General features: G+C 38.9%; 1 protein-coding gene across 25 annotated transcripts in view; it reads left to right on the top strand.

Moving 5' to 3' along the window:
• KIAA1217 (KIAA1217 ortholog) overlaps nt 1-16,536 on the top strand; it is a 363,381-nt gene that overhangs the window by 277,908 nt on the left and 68,937 nt on the right. For 24 of the 25 annotated variants that reach the window (XR_010829110.1, XM_066991591.1, XM_066991590.1 and 21 more), the window contains 2 exons: nt 3,241-3,439; nt 8,964-9,057. Coding sequence is in view for 23 of the 25 variants with exons in the window: in XM_066991591.1 (XP_066847692.1) it covers nt 3,241-3,439; nt 8,964-9,057 (293 nt within the window). In the remaining 2 variants the exon portion in view is untranslated. Of the gene's footprint in view, nt 1-3,240; nt 3,440-8,963; nt 9,058-14,441; nt 14,777-16,536 lie in introns of those variants that run through there. The other variant, XM_013172052.3, reaches the window with a different exon arrangement.

The raw sequence follows: 16,536 nt of genomic DNA, 5'->3' as shown, positions 1-16,536 counted from the left end.
TCAATATTTTGTGGGACTATTCGAGGACAAGCAGAGTCAAGACTGTTCTGGAATAATTCAGACTCATGAATGAGAAAGATTTTCAGTTCTAACATTTCTTTTGTGTTAATGGTTTCAGTAGCTCAATATTCAGAATCCATTTATTGTCCTGAGATGCAAAAGCAGTGTTTTCTGCCTTCTGCACTAACTTTTAAACTAAGCAGAAAAGAGAGTCAACACACACCTGCAAAGCTGCTATGAAAAGTGTGTATTTTTGGCCAAAAAATGTTTTTTTGCTATTTAATCCAAGAAAATTTCCAGTAACAAAATATTGAAGGTTCCTTGTGTTCTGCCTAAGAACTGAAAGCTATCATCAAAAATGAATGTTTATGCACATCTTGGAACAGTGAACCAAATGCAATCATTAAAAATGTGTACTTAAAAAAATCAAATATAGTTAGTTTCTGAATTCTGAAAGGTGTTTCACAGCAGAGAATATTTGAATGAGCACTAAAGAAACATTTTTACCTTAGAAGAACATAAATGAATAATGCCTCAAATTAAAATGGAATAATAATAATAATAATAATAATAAAAAAGTTTAATAACTCATGAAATATTGGCATCAAAAATAGAATTCTTAGGAAAATTTTCCTTGATCTTCAAAATAAAACTAGTGACCTTGCAGTCTCAAACATTTTTTCCAACCAAACGAAAATAGAAGTTTATAGTAGGATTCATAAGGGGTCTGAAGTCAAATTTAATAAAAGAAGTATCAGCTCTTGGTAATAGTAGGGAAATGATTTTAAAAATGTTTTATAAAAGCAGCATAATATTAAATAATGGTTAGGTAATATTGAGGAGTCTGTTTAGTATTCATAACAATTAACATCTTCCTTTCCTAGCTTCAAGAACTATTATCTACCAACTGATTGTAGGCATGTCTGCCTAAGTATGTACGCATTCCTCTATAGCAATATAGTGGCAAAAATACAAAGGACTAAGATAGCTCATCTTAGATTAAAATATCTTCTGTTCTTTTCACTAAATGCCTTTATGTTCTAGGACATCAGCTTTTGCCATTGCTTTTGCTCAGTGTTTGTACCTCAGGACTCTAAGCTGTTGTTGATAGTTTATGGGAATGTTGTCCCCTTGTTGATGACTTTCATGTGAGAATGTTTGAGTCACCATCTAAGTTTTGTGATTTGCTGAGATTTGGTGATGACTGATGGTAACAGCATTGAGGAGCTTGTGTTCCCAACCCTCCTGTTTGTACTGACCACGATACAACAACACACAGTCCATCTATGATGCAATTATTGTGGTGAATTCAGTTTGTATAAAGTACCCTGCCTAGTTTTAGCCTACCTCTGTTGGTTATTGGCAGATGCAAGGCATGGCAGCACAAAACTCTGCTCAGGCCCCAAAGTCTGCCTGAAAATATAATAAAGACAGTAGCAGTTAGTTCAGTCTGAATGCTGAGCTTCTGCCATTATGTGCTGGCAGCATCCAGACTGGGTGATGTAAAACTGCCTTGCTTGTATATACATGAACTACCGTGAATTCAGTGTAGATGCTTCTGTAATCACTAATTCTTGAGCAAATCCCTTTTCCCAATGCTTTTCTATGGCTAGTTAGCTTATGGGCCATGTACAAAGCAGTTACCTCCAAATCTTAGACAGCTGGTGGAACTACAAACTTCAATGGTATTTTTTTCTTTCTTTTCTGCATTTTTTTTTCTCCTCCATCTCATTTTGGCCTGCTAAGTGTCTGCAAAGTGCATGATATGCCATTTTACTGTCTTTAGACACCACTGCAAAAGCTCTACCTGCTCTATCTCTTGCAGCTAGCATGGGAGTAAAGGTGTTCCTTCCGAGCACAATGCACTGTTGTACAGAGACACCTGAGGTGGCTCAGAAAGAGCCCAGTGTGATCCCATCAGTCCATGCTCAGGCAGGACATCTGTGCCTTGACTACGGAGTGGACATGTAGGCTCATCTGGGCTTGCCAGTTCCCTTGTACTTTGTACCCAAAGTAGTTCAGCTGAGCATTTGCCTCTGCGTCTACTCCCTAGTGATGTGGATCCCAGGAATTTTCTTAGTTTGGTTGCAGCCATGTGGTAGCAGCCTGTTTTCTTCTGTGCAGGTCCTAATGAGCTTTCCTGCATTGGAGATGCTCATGAGAATGTCTTTCGGTGGTCTTTAGGTGTAGCATGGTCAGAGCTAACCAACTGCACCAAGTCTAGTCTGACTTCTGCTGATGATCAAGGTCGCTGTTCTCAGTCCTTTGGTCCTTGGTGGGCTTTGTAGCTTGAGATGGAGTGGGACTGTGCTGTCGCAAAGCTAATGAGTCCAACTTGCAGTACGGCACCAGCCAGTGGAATACAGGCAGCCACTGGCTACAAAAGAGTCAGTATATCCCTGGTAGGGCCAGCACGGGCAGGGTGGAAGAGGTACTGGGTATCCCTTCACTGAGTCCCTGGTCTGTATGATCCGTGTTTTTTCCATTATCCAACACCTTACAGCCTCCCATTCCTTGAAAACAGAGAGTTAGCTATATCAGAATGGTGTACTTCTTGTCTTATGTTTCTCACCAAGTGCTAAGGATGCCTATTAACACTGCTGTGAAACTGAAAGGATTTGAAATTGCTCTTGTTTATGTGTGAGACCTCAGTTTTATTCCTGCTAGGAGTTTCACCTGGGGCTTTATACTATATAACGCCAGCAAATTGAACTCTGAATATAAAATTGCTAGTGTTAAAATGGAACTCTGTTTTTTTTTTGGGGGGGGGGGTGGGGGGGGCTGTTCAATAAGCAGGAGGCTAAAATGCAAAATTTACATTTAATGGTAACTGGGTGATATAAAAGGGTGAAGGTCTTCCTCAACTACTCTAAGAATAAACCTACCTTGTGATTTACCAACACCTTCCCCTGTAGAGCAGACTTGGTGTGTTTGGGATTTTCCATTGGCCTTCTTACGGTAAACTTCTAACTTATCTAACTGAAAAACTGTAAAAATAGGTTTCTCAGCAAAGTGCAACATTGGAGCAAGCATATTTGCCAAGGCACAGCTCTACCAGTGTTCGATGCTCTACTCCAATATTGTGTTGAAAAGGAACATGTTGTGTGTTTGCTTTATGAGCAAGGGGTGTGAACTGATTCTTCTCAACTTATTATGGGCTTGGTCTATATTCTACATGGAAGGACAGATGATTTCTGTGCACTTAAGAATATTAATTTTGCTATTATATTTTGCTTGTAGGTGTTTTATATCTTCAGTATGGAGATGAAACAAAGCAGTTGAGGATGCCAAATGAAATCACAAGCACAGACACAATTCGTGCCCTTTTTGTAAGTGCCTTCCCCCAGCAGCTGACAATGAAAATGCTGGAATCGCCCAGTGTGGCCATTTACATCAAGGATGAGAGCAGAAACATATACTATGAATTGTGTGATGTGAGGTAAGTGTAGAAGGAATTACAGCTGCTGGGTTTTGGATTTGTTTTGTTGTTGTTGCTGAATTTGTTGTTGTTGTTGTTGACTGTTTTTTTGTAACACACTTGCAGAATAAAAAGGAGTGTAGCTGATAAGTATCTAACAGATAGTGTCCTAACACATAAAGGCCTGTTCAGTGGTATCTAAGTAATATGGGAGGCTTGCTGTAGGTGCAACATCTGTTGCACAAGCCATTGATGAGTGGTGTACCTTGTTCAAATATTCATATAATGCATGCAGGTTGACATATTTAATATTTTACTGCATTTTAACTGAGACATAAATATTTAAAACACTGAACACAAAGTAAACATTTACAGAAAACATGGTCTTCTTGTTTTCTGGCAGAGCAAAACCTGATCTGTGTGAGTCTGAAGTTAAAAATATGAATGTCATTGATGCCCTCGCAACAGTTTCAATTATCTGTTATCTAACACTGCCAGAGATCTGTGGCATTAGTAACTGCTGCTGCAGCAGCCTCACCACCTTCCTATTTTATGTCAGGATGCAGCAACTAATGCAGTTTCTTTCTTTCACTACTTCAGAGCTTAGTCAAGAAATGATCGGGCTAACATCTAGATGGTTCTTTCTATCCTCTATTTCGTGGGTTTGAAGCTGCCCAGCTAACCATGTTCCTTCAGTCCTGATGTCTGTGTTCTTCAAGCAAAAGGACTAGGTTCTCAGGGGCTCCAGAAAATCCCAAATCATGCAGCAACAAAAATCTCAGGCATACCTCAGGCATGCCACACTATAGAACTGTGCAGGGAAATAAGGTGGGCCTTTGTGGATCCTTTTCATTAGATGTTACAAGGTAAAAATAATGGACAGAAGAGCCTAAGAGGATGGAGAAGAAAACAGAAAAGGTGTTTCCTCTCTGCCAGTCTCTACCACTAGTACAGGAAAATGACATGAAAGTAAGGGAAGTGTGTTGTCCACTACTGCCTTGTTTCTTATGGTGATTACTTGGCTCAGGTGCTTCTCCACTTCATGTAGTTTAAGGAAAGAGCAAGCTTGTTTTTTCTATCCTTGCCACTTCAAATTCCCCCATTCCTCTTCCTTCTAGCCTTTGAACAGCATTGCACCCCACTTTTTCTCCTCTGTCTTGCTTTCCTCAGGCTGTCTATCCAGTGTCTTGTCATCAGCCAGCCTCTTGGATTTCAGTTTCTGTGTATGTTTTTTTGGTTTTTTTTTTTTTAATCTTTCTTGTTTTGCAGTCTCCCACACCCCTGTTTGGCCACTGTAACTCCTATGTTAAGACCCATCTGATTTTTACATCGTCATTCATCATGTGCTCAAGTTTCTTATACATCAAACAGTCTGCTCACTAGATCAGATCAAGTGATAAAATCAAGATAGGGGTTCCTGTGTCTCTGTTGCTGAGCGCCTTATTGCCAACCATCATCTGCCCCATCAGCTCCTCCTCTCTCACTTTATCCTTCCATCTTCCCTTGAGTTTCAGACTAACAGTTTATGACTTCATCTCCTCCCTGCCCCTAAGAATGGGGTTGTTGATTATCTTAATACCACTCCGCTCCACCTTTTTTCCCTTGCTCTTATTGCAGGCGTCACTCTGCCAACCTCAGGCCTGGCTCGCTTCCAACATCTGCTTCCTCTGTTCCTATGCCTGTATTGTAGAGTATTTCTAGAGGAAATCCCACGACCCAGCTGACTTCCTTCATAGAAAAATTCCCTCCTTCAGTTCTGCCACCCTGCTCACTAAGGAAACCTCAGCAGTCCAAAGCATACAATACCAGCTGCATTTTCACCACCTTTTGATAATTTCAAAAAAAAAAAAAGTCTCCATTTCTGTTCCTTACTCTTTGCAAGATCTTCACACAGTGTCTCCCCTCAGAGAATAGATAAAAAGAAGTATTATTGTTCTCTCCTTTGCTTGCCATCTCTTCCTTCAATTATCTTCTTTCTTCCTTGCCTTAAACACAGATGTTTCAGTTGACTATTAGCTCTCCACCTCCCTTGGAGGCTGTCTGCTGTTCCTCTGACCCTCTTATCCCTTGCCTTGTCCTTTTATTAACTTACTGTTCTATTACAGCGCTTACTCTTCACATCGCAAACATGTTTCTGTGCCTCCCAACAAAACTCTCCCTGCACACAAGTTAAGTTTCCACTGTCCACCCCATCTTTCTGTCCTGCACTGAGCAATCACTACAACTGCTGTCTGGAGCTTTACTCTTCCAGTTCAGTCCTAGACCTATTTCCAGCCTATGTGGGGTTTTATTCTTCTAGTTCCAACCTTTTGTTCCCTACTGTTCCATAGCAATTGTCCAAATCACCAAATGGCCAGCTTTTGTGAACATTACACCTTTATTCTCAGAGATCTGTCATATACTTTTAATGCTTTCTTCTTGGAACTTTGATCTCCCTTAGTTTCAGGGACTGCTTTTTCTGAATTTCTTCCTGTCTCTCTCCTCTCTTTTTTGTCTTCTCGAGCACTGATTTTCTGTTGTGGTTTTTTTTCAGGGCTTTGTCCTTATTCCCTTTCTCTGTCTATATCTTTCACTATCATCTTATCCCTGTGGATTAGTTGGGTTATCATACCTACCTGGGTAACTATCCCATTTTGCTTTACAAAGGGATTCATCTCACCAAATGGAAATTTTTATATCCACATTTTGAGCTGGTTGTGATTCATCCTGTAAAATGGTATGCAAAATTATACGTGCCAGTGAACCTAGCTCTGCTGTTGATGTCTTCCCTGTGAATGTGAGCAGTTAGACTTGAAACTTCTGCCTCTTCTGCCTCTTGTGCCCAAACTAAAACCTTGGTCTTCTTTTTAACATAGTCTCATGGACCGCTTGTTTCAGCTCATATTATATACTCCTTCATCAGACCATAAGGCCATCCCACTCCCCCCCTTTTATTTCCTTTTCTCTCTCTCTCTTAAAAAAATAAAAATAAAAATAAATCACTGGGGATAAAGCACTCACTTGCTTCTTAAGTCCATAAACTGATCTTTCTTAATTCAGTTCAGGGTTCTGCAGCCCCTGTAGATGTTTTCAGATTTTTTTCTTTTTCTGTGTAACATCGCTTTGAGGCAGCCTTTCCTTTCACACCCTCTAGTGAAAAAACACTTGGCTAAATTACCAGCTTTGTAACATTTTTTAACACCAGCTTTTTAACATGTAGCTTTTCGTACATCAACTGCCATAATGTTCTTTTCTTGACATTTGATGAAGGTAATCTCATTCACTCTTACCCATTCAAATGAAGCAACAAAGATCATTCTCCTAGTTTGTCAAGCACGCTGTTTCACATGTGTTTTTTCACTTGTCCTCTGACAGTATCTTCTCCATCTCATTAAATATAAACTACTTGTCTTCATTATGAGGGCCCCTCCAAGCCCACTTCAATGCTACTTTTCATTTCTTGTTCAGTACCAAGTGCCATCTGCTTCCACTTGGCTAATAATGCCAACTTTCATTGTGCATGTCTTTAATTTTCAAACAAGTGCCTTCATGCTCCCTCTTAGGCAGCCCTCTAACATGCTTGGATGGAGTCATCTACAAACATCCGCAAAGCCACCTCATTGTTCTTCTTCCAGTCCCAATTTTCCCCTCTCTTTCTTGCACTGCCTATTTAATGCATGACTGTGGTGCCGGGATCCGCTTATTGCTCACCAGGCTGGAAAGACTACGGTCTCCTCATGCCTTTTTGTTCCCTTATCTTTCTGCAGCTATCTTTTTGTCTTTTGTGTCTTATATTCATCTTGTAAGCTGGTGAAGGGGTTGTTTTCCTAGGGTGTTTATACAGCACACACAGATCAATGAGACCTTTGAACATGCCACGGGCATCGAGAAGCTACAGTAATGCAAATAATAGTAATAATGAACATGCAGTAATATATACCTGCTATCAGTGGTGTTTATCTTAGAATAGCAACATGAGGTGAAATAGAATTCACTTCAGAGATCAAATGCCTAGTATTTTGGTGATTTGCCTTACAGCAATGTTTTACTTTAAAGTGTCATGTTCCTACAAGAAGTATTTATGGGGAACGCTTTTAAAACAAACTCCAGTTAGTTGAGGTGCCATCTCATAGCCATCAGAGCAAAAAGACAGCAGATAAAATTCATTTATATGAAAAATATAGCATTTCTCGAGGTGAAAATGAAAGAGTTAGCTTTGTATCAAAAGGAACATATTTCCAAGTCTGAGGCAGAAAACAGTAACTGAGAATCCCAGTGCAAGTCTCAGAGCAGAAGAGTTAAGTTTGTAAGATGGAAAACAGTTTACATTACCATAAATAATTGAAGAACTTGAACTTGCCACAAGGTAGCTATTTTCCTATGCAATCTGCAAGTAAACACTCATAAATACTAAACTTCTCATCAGCCCCTGCAGTTCTTAAACAGAAGGCACTGATCTGTCTCTTAGCTGTGAGTTTCTTTAATAATTACTTGACATCTACAACAGCAGCACAAGTTCTGACTAGCTACCCATTCAAAGCAATCACTGGTTGTAATATGACATTGGAAGAAAGAAATTGGACCTGCCCAAGCATCCTTTTCTTCATTTTTAAATGATAATCCCTGTGATTAGGATCAGTTCACTAGACTTGTAGCTGCACCTGGAGGAAAGGAATTCAGTCACATGTATGAGTAAATTCTCTGGAGATCACTAGTGGGAAATGAAAGGAATCGCAGCTTTGAAAGGATGCGAGTGAGCGTAGATTGGAGGCTTTGCTACTGATTAAATGTGAACAAGAAATCAGCAGATCTCAGTGCAAATTTATAAGCCATAAAATTATCAGAAGGTAGGTTTTGAAACAAAATAGAATACTTCTGTCATCTAACTCTTTCCTAACAGTGATAGTTTAAAAATGAACTAATAAATGACAAAGTATTCAGTGAAATAAAATAAACTCTTAGGGCTTTCTTTCTAAACCATTTCTGTGGTAGATTTCATCAAAACTTGTTTGTTTGTTTCTTTTAGCTTCCTTTTTTTCCCTTAAAACCTTATCTTTATTATAGATAAAGTTTAGAGGAATGATTTATCTGCTGCTGGATTTTTAGTTTTTACTTGTTATTTTTTATTAGATTTGTGAAGTTGTTAATTGAATAACTGAAGTTAGAAAGACTTTTCTTTTATATCCTTGCTTCTTAGAATAGCAAAAATTCACGTGGGTTGAGTACACAATAAAACATGTAAATATTAACTAAATCCTTTTGAGCGTTGTGCAAATGTTGAAGCCCTATTGTCTTCAAAGTGCTTTCACTCTATGGCAGGATCTTGAAAGAAACTTAACACTATCTAATTTTTATGGGTGTGGAGTTGTAGTGAAAGAATGATACTTCCCATGGGAAAGAGAATCAAAGTAGGCTTTTGTTTGTGTGTGTCTAAGCTATGGCATTTAGGTTTTTCTTATAGGTTGGCTGCAGACCTACTATGTTTGTCTGTTACCTGAAACTTGCAGGCTATAAAGTAAATAAAACTACTTTCATCTGTTATCATTGCTGATTCTTTTGATTCCAGGAATATTCAAGACCGGTCTTTCCTTAAAGTTTACAACAAAGATCCTGCACACGCATTTAATCACACTTCCAGAGCTGTAAATGGAGATATAAGGGTAAGTACTACTGTTGCATTTATACTCCTCTTTCCTCCAGTTTTTATTTTAAATGTTTAAATTCATAACTGTAATATGTACACAACAAGTTACAAAATCTAGGGTAGATGTACAGCACATACAGAAGAGGGAAGTGATAATGCTTTCCATAATGTTTCTTAACTGCTTTGTGTTTTCCAATTATTTGCCCTGAGCACTAACTATTTTAGTGTTTTTGTGTTTTTTTTTTTTTTTTTTTTTCTTGTGTACTAGCATTCAAGCACATGAATCAAAACAATGCCTTTAATCACTTATTTTGGGGCACGGGCAGTGCTTAGGGTTTTTAAAGCTTCTTATTTCATGTTTCCAAACCCTTTACACTGAAGTACAGCATGGTGCTACTCCAGCAAGGCTTCAGCATGGACGGGTTTGCAGTAGCTGAGCATGTGTACCTAGGTTGAAGTCTATTGAAATACTTTGTAAATGACCATTTCACATAAGAAATACTGATAAATACCTGTTGTGCAGTAAATGGTTATGTCTTTTTCTAGAATTTTCTGTCTGTATTGAACAAGGACTGGTATATTTGTATTTTCAAGTGAACATTCTGTATTAGGAAAGTATAGAGAAGGCGTTTGAAACATATCCCCTTTCCCACTGTCTTTGTCTCTTACCTTTTACTGGACTGTGTTCTCCCACCTTAATGCTGAGAGGGCAGGAGGTGTGGCTGTGCAGCAGCTCTTCCACCACATTACCCACACCTAACATCGCACCCAGGAGTGGTGGTGGAGGTGGTGGTGGTGAGGCTACACACCCTCATCTTCTCCCCACCCATCCTAGGTCTGTCCCCAGGGAATGGTACAACAAAATGAGCTCAGTGGGCCAGAAGGAAATGCCACTACTGTCCCGCCTGCGCTGTGACTTTTATGTGTGCCCCAAAGCTGATTCAACTGCACTGAAAATTTCCTGTGAAGTAATTTGCTTAATTGTGCATTTGCTTCTTGGTTTCATTATCAATTCTGAGCATGTCATACTGCTTTGTTATTAATATTTCATGGAAGTATTTCTGCTGTTTCAACAGTTTAGGGCCTCATTATTTTAGAAAGATTGCAATGGTTTATTTACAGGCACTATCCTCAACCACCTTTCATTTATGTACTTCAATTATAAAATGGTCCTTTTGATAGGTCAGAAATCTAATTACTTGATTATTCACACTAGTGCACACACAACATGAGAGAGCAAATAGATGTGCTTCAAAGGGCTAATGTGGTAACTTTCAGCGTCTTCCTTAAGGTCCTGAAATTCTTCAATTTTAGTTATATTCCTGTAGCAGCAACTGAATATATCTGATACTTTTCATTCAAAAGCATGACATACTATCACTGGGTAATATGACATTAACTCCTATAGCAATATTACTGTGACTTTATAAAGTTAGACCAATACTGTTCTTGTTCTATGTGCGGTGAATGTCAAACATATCTGCTGTGGCTCTGTTTGTGTGCTCTAGACCTGTTTTCAGATATGTTAACTACCACATTAGCTACATGTATTCAGAAGTAAAGACTACTTCTTTGGCCCTCTTCTACCTACACACTACTGAACAGAGTTGTTTTGAACACAGGGGCTGCTTCTGTTCAAAATCTGTATTAATTTGGATTGCTTATTTTAAAATAGTGCATTGTACAACAGGTGTGGACACTCAACACCTCCTGACTATGGCTGAGTTATCTCTCTTTGGCCATCATTCAAAAATTAAGGTGACACGGTGACAGCCTTTGCAGAAGTGATGTTTTCATGGTATATAATATTATATTTGCTCTGCTGAAATGCTGGAGATACCATTTTCAAATTGTGTGCGTGCAATAAAACAGCTCTTTTTTCATTTGGCCTTTCCTCCACATTGGCAATTTCTTGTCTTTCTGGTCTGAGAGGTGAAGTAGAAGCCAGGATTCTCATAGGGGCTCTGCAGAAAAGCATGCAAAAGTATTCCGTTTGATCGTGGTAAACTTCTGCACTTCAAAGTTATGAACATGGAAACAAGCATTTTCTTGAGTGCCGGAAATAATTAAATCTGTTTCTCTAGGGATTGGTGTCTTCTGGTTGTGTTCTTCCTTGTGCAGTAATGCTCAGATACTAGTTCAAGCTTTGCCTGACGTAGGGGGATGTAATAGAGCTCTGTCCGATGCTGCTTCTCTGTAGAACAACTTTTTCTCAACTTGACAGAAGTACTGTAGGATCTTCTCACAAATCTCTAATTTGGCATAATTAGTAGGACCATGATAGATTACTGAACTTTTCCCTTTGGTTGAATCTGGTTGAATTTCACCTTCACAGGTTGTTAGGATGGGGGAGAGAAGGTGGATATCTTTCCTTAGCAAGTCACATGAAAGTTGGGAGTGGGAGAGGGAGTAAGTGAGAAATGTGTACATTTGATGTACTGGTATGGCATTGTAGCAAAAAAAATTTGTCAAAAAATATGCTTCTCATCTTTCTGTTTCTATTTCTGCATCTTTGCACTGGGTAAATTGATTATCTTCAGTTTTCCATGATATCCAAGCACTGAATTCCCTGCAGTAGGAAGCAGGGAGTAACTGTAGTAATCACTGTGCTCTGCAACACAGTAAACTGTTTAAAAAAAAAAATACAGAAAAACAGGTTATTGTCAGATGAGTTGAAAAAACAGTATTTCAAATATCAAGAACTGGCTCTTGTAAGTACATTTTTCCATGGTGATACTGGAAGTGTTGTTGTATCTCTTGCCATGTGTGAGTTAAAGCTTTGTTTTTTTGAGGTTTGGGAAGGTTTTGCCTTTACAGATTTTTCTACCGTTTGCCTCCTTGTCCCTTTGGAACATTTATCCTTAGGTTTGATGATGTTCAGGCTTTTATTCATGTGATTTATAATCATTTCCATGTAACAGACCCAGAATAATCTCAGAAAATAATGTTAGCTGCCAGCTTGGACACCTGTTTTAACTACCAAACAGATGTGAGACCTGTATAAGAATTGGCAGTAACACTTGAAGTATTTAGTATTACCCATATGGACAAGAAGACTCTGAATGTGCGATAGGAATGTGGGATCTGTGAAATTCAGAAGTCGTATCAAAACACTCAGTTCTTGAGTCCCTTAACTCTAATTTTCCTGGTCTTTCTGTTTCATGCGTCTTTCGGAATGGATTGTGTTTAAGAAAAGGGTTTTGCGTGGGGTGTAAACAAGTTCTAAACAACAGTTTCTCTTTGAATCATTCAGAGTGCCTTATTTGCTTACTGGTGTTGTGTCATGGCCATTTACATCTTGAAGAGCATGATTTGTTTGACAGGTCTGCTGTGTTGAATGCTGTTTCAAGCAAGAGGTAGCCACATAGTGCTGTCTCACTGAATATTTGCATTTGTGCTTTTCCTTTGTTTTGTTATTCCTTTCCCAACATGTACACTGGAAATCTGTAGCAGCTGTTTTCTTTGGAGTCTTCGTGTTGCTGCAGTTCATTCTTTTATTCTGCTGCCTGTGTATGTAACATTAATCAGCTCTTTCTAGGTCTCCATGCAACAATACTTTCTTTTGACAAAATACTGTCTCTTGTCCAAAAGTGGAAGTTCAGATGATCTTTTTATTCTCTCCAGCATTGTTCAGAATCCCAGTACAAACCCATGTACACAACTGTGCTGCTCTGTGCCATTAGAATTAACATTTTGTGATTTGCGTAGATTCAAAGGGGAAAAGATTTTCTCAGACTTTCTAAGTGTAGGATCCAGGTTGCATCTTGTCTCACATTTAGGTGTCGGATATGGATACAACATCAACAGGTGACACTAAAGAACAGTGGGTTTTTGTGTGTTGAATTGAATGTCTTTGGAGGTGTCACAGCTCCTTTTGTCCTGGGTTGTTGCTGTGACCTCCTGGTGCCGTACTGCTGACTTCAAGTGGAAGTGATTCCCCACTGTATGTGCACAGCCTATTTTCTGTCCTCATTCCCTACACCCTCCTTTTATGGAGTGTCTGTAAGGGGAAGAATCCTAAATTACAGTCTCACCCTTCTGTCGTTGTAACCTGTCTGCATTTCTGGTGGCACGGTTGGATTCTAATAATGTTGGTTCATGCAGTGGTTTGTTTTGGGTTTCATCTCTCTGCCAGTTTGAGAATTGGGGGAATTTTTATTTTATAACAAACGGATGGCTATTTTGCTTGGCAGTCTTACCCTTCCCAACCACCTGCCATGATGTCTGTGGGTTACACTTTGTTTTCAAATGTTCTAGACCCACCATGTTTTTGCTTAATTCCCTGACTTGACTGAGACCTTATCAGGTCAGCCCTTTATCCCAGCCCTCAGCTGGATGGGTGAGGCCAGAATATTCAAGGAATGCTTGTTGTGGCTGTTGTTGTATTGAGGTACACCTTGAGGTTTTTCCATTCAGAGACTGTTTCTCGGAGAAAGAGCAATTAGGGCAAGTTCGGTCAGGGCTGAGTCAGGGAGCGCGGGTACGTGGAAACTCCACGGTGCTGGGAGTTAAACGGCAAAAAGGTGATGATGTTCTTGGCGCCAATGAAGGTTTGGTCTGCCAAGGTGACACGGGATGAGTTAAAGTGAGTTGTTCTGTAAAATGTTGCAGACATTTGATAAGTTGGGTAAACTGTTGTGTTGAATAGCTTTTACTACTGAAATTGCGCAAAAGCAACTTTCAGATTTTCCCCCGAAACTGCCTGGCTAGCAAACTGCTAACACTTCACTTCTCATCTACATTATGTATTGATGCAATTTGTGAACTTAAAAAAAATATATAATTGCTAAAAACCCTCGAACAACTTCCCAAGAAGCATCTAGGGAGCCTGAAATTCAGTGCTGGTTTGCAGGAAATAATAAAAGCAGGATCATCCTCCTGTGTGCTTAAGATACCAGTACATACATCCAGCCTCTTTGAGATGTTTAGCTTCTTTTCATTGGATTGTTTGTAATCTTAACATCAATAAACATAAAAGCTGCAAATGCTGCCAAAACTACATTTGTTCATTGCATACTATGGCTAAAAAAAAAAAAAAAAAAAACAACAACAACAAAAAACCCTACTTGAACCATGTAGAGGTATTTAGAAGAAAAGCATTGGAAAAGAACTCAAGCAATGAAATGAATGCATTTTAGTGCTGGGATGCCTATAGGACAGCATTTGTATAAGTTGTCATGTGTTTGCCTTCCTGATCCGAGTACTATAAAACTTTTTCTTTTGGGCAGAAAAAGAAAAAAGAAAAAGCAAACGCTAATACCTCTATTATCTGATAGAGACCTTCCAAATGATACAAATCTCATCTTTCCTGCTGTTTTGCTGTCTGCTTTTTCTAATGCTCTTTTTGTCATTGAGAGGTTATGACAACACGAGCCATATTGTATTTATAAACATCACGTGTTTCCTTGATATGACTTGCAGTGTCTGCCAAACAGAACACATGGAAGAAACATTTCTCATTAGCTCAGCATTGGTTTTGGTTATACTGATTTCCGGGACAGGAAAAATGCCTTCCTTACTCAGATTTAACTTTCATACAGTAAGCCTCTGAGTGTCCATGAAATCGCTTGAACAGAGACGCTGCAGCTCTTTTAGCCCACATACTTTGTCTGAGGAAAAGAGAAAAAGCGGTTTGTTTTAAAGAGAAGATGTAATGGCATGTATTGCTGAAACTAATTCTGAATTAAAATACCTGCCAAAGTCGTCTAGAAACGGAACTCACCGAGAGATGTAAGGTAAGATGATGCTTATAAATAATGAAAGATATATGATCCCTTTTCTTCTTTCTTTTTTTTCACCAAACTGAAAGAAATTTTCAGATTAACTGGGAATTTTTATCAGAGCAATGAAAGCTATTTCTTCTTCCTTGAGCTGCATGGGAAAATAAGTGCTTAATTGCTTGCTAAATCACCAAACTCTTCTCTTAGGTTTTATGACTAGTTACACATTAAACATAAAAAGTTATTTTCCAACTTGCCATTACAAATCTTGCGGAGATTTGAATAAAATATATAAAAGAAGTCTCTGATTTTCCAATTTTTTTACTGGCATGGTTTTTACTACCTTTGCTTTGAATAGCTTGTCAGTAGTTGCCAATTATTAATGCAACTACAGAGCAGTATGCACTGAGAAGTAGCTGCACCAAATCAGACTGTGATGAAAGACTAAATGTACCTGCTCTCTTTCATTCATATGTTGTTTGATATACAATATCTGCTATTGTATAAAGCCTAAGTTAGTGGGAAAGAGGGTAAAATTTTAAGGAAAATTTCAGTTTTTATTTTAGCTATGCATAAACCAATATATGAATCTTAAATGCTTTCTGGCAAAAAGTCAACCTTTTTAAAGATATAGGTCCTGCATTATAGGTTGATGCATACAGCATTGTGGATTTTTTAATAGGGTGGCTATGTGCTTTGGTGGATTATATTTTTTCCCAAATATTGTGTGTAAAGAATATAATCTTGTAGGTTCTGCTACTATACCAACATTTAATATATTTTTTTTCAAATAATGCAGATGGATTTTAAGTTTACGTCAAACTTGCTGTTAAAAGAAAGTATAATGCTCTTGATACTAAAACGTTGAAGGAACCTGAGCTTGCCGCACCCATGCAGTAATCTTCCAGTTAGCCTAAGAGGAGTGTCATATGGTAGATATCACAAACCAGTTACCTGGAAACTCCCAGAGAGTTTTCTCTGTGGAAACAGGTCGACTTGCAACCACAATACAGTTGTTTTCGTGGCATTTTGTTGGGGGAAGCTCCTTCTTTCCCACTAACAGGCCCGTGTTCAAGCCAGCCTGTCTTTCGTGTTGAGGTCTGCTCAGAGCTTGCCCTGGAGCTGATGAAGTTCCTTAATGACAACATCTGATCTCTCTCGTGTGAAGGTCTCCTCAGTCCTTCATTAAAATGGGAAGCCTTATCTCTAACATAAGTCTAAGGTTCTCGGCAAAGCTTTCAGTGCCTTCACTGGGAACTTGCCCTGAATAAAAACATAAGGATTGGATTTGAGTCCATTTTTATTGTCTACTGGTTTCTGGTTTTATTCTTACTCCACCTTCTTTTACATAATGTTTCCTTGTTCCAATTCTTTAGATGTTTTACTTTTTTTTTTTTCCATTGCCCTTGCTTTTAGTAGAACAATTTGCACTAATTTGGCTGTTTACTTGAAATTCCTAAGTAGCTGGCGGGGTCAGATGTTGCCAGAGCTCCCTAAACAGACTGGCAGACGATAAAAATGCTCGTGGCCGTGACCTCTCTTATTTGGAGGGGAGTTCCTTCTTTACCTCCATTGTAAACTGGTAGCTTATCTGAATTGCTGGAGTCCCCTATGTTCTGGGCTGGTACCAAAGTCCAGCCAAGCTTTGTGACTTCCAGTTAGCTTTCCAAATGAGCTTTTACTTGAAAAGAGCTTTAAAATCACCATGTGGAGGTGGCAGTTTGGTATCATGTGAATACTAAAGAGAATTAGTTCTGTCCCCATCTTCCTTTGAC

Source organism: Anser cygnoides, chromosome 2 (assembly GCF_040182565.1).
Source record: "Anser cygnoides isolate HZ-2024a breed goose chromosome 2, Taihu_goose_T2T_genome, whole genome shotgun sequence".
NCBI lineage: Eukaryota > Metazoa > Chordata > Aves > Anseriformes > Anatidae > Anser > Anser cygnoides.
Note: the sequence above shows the minus strand (reverse complement) of the source record. Positions and strands in the feature narration are given on the sequence as shown.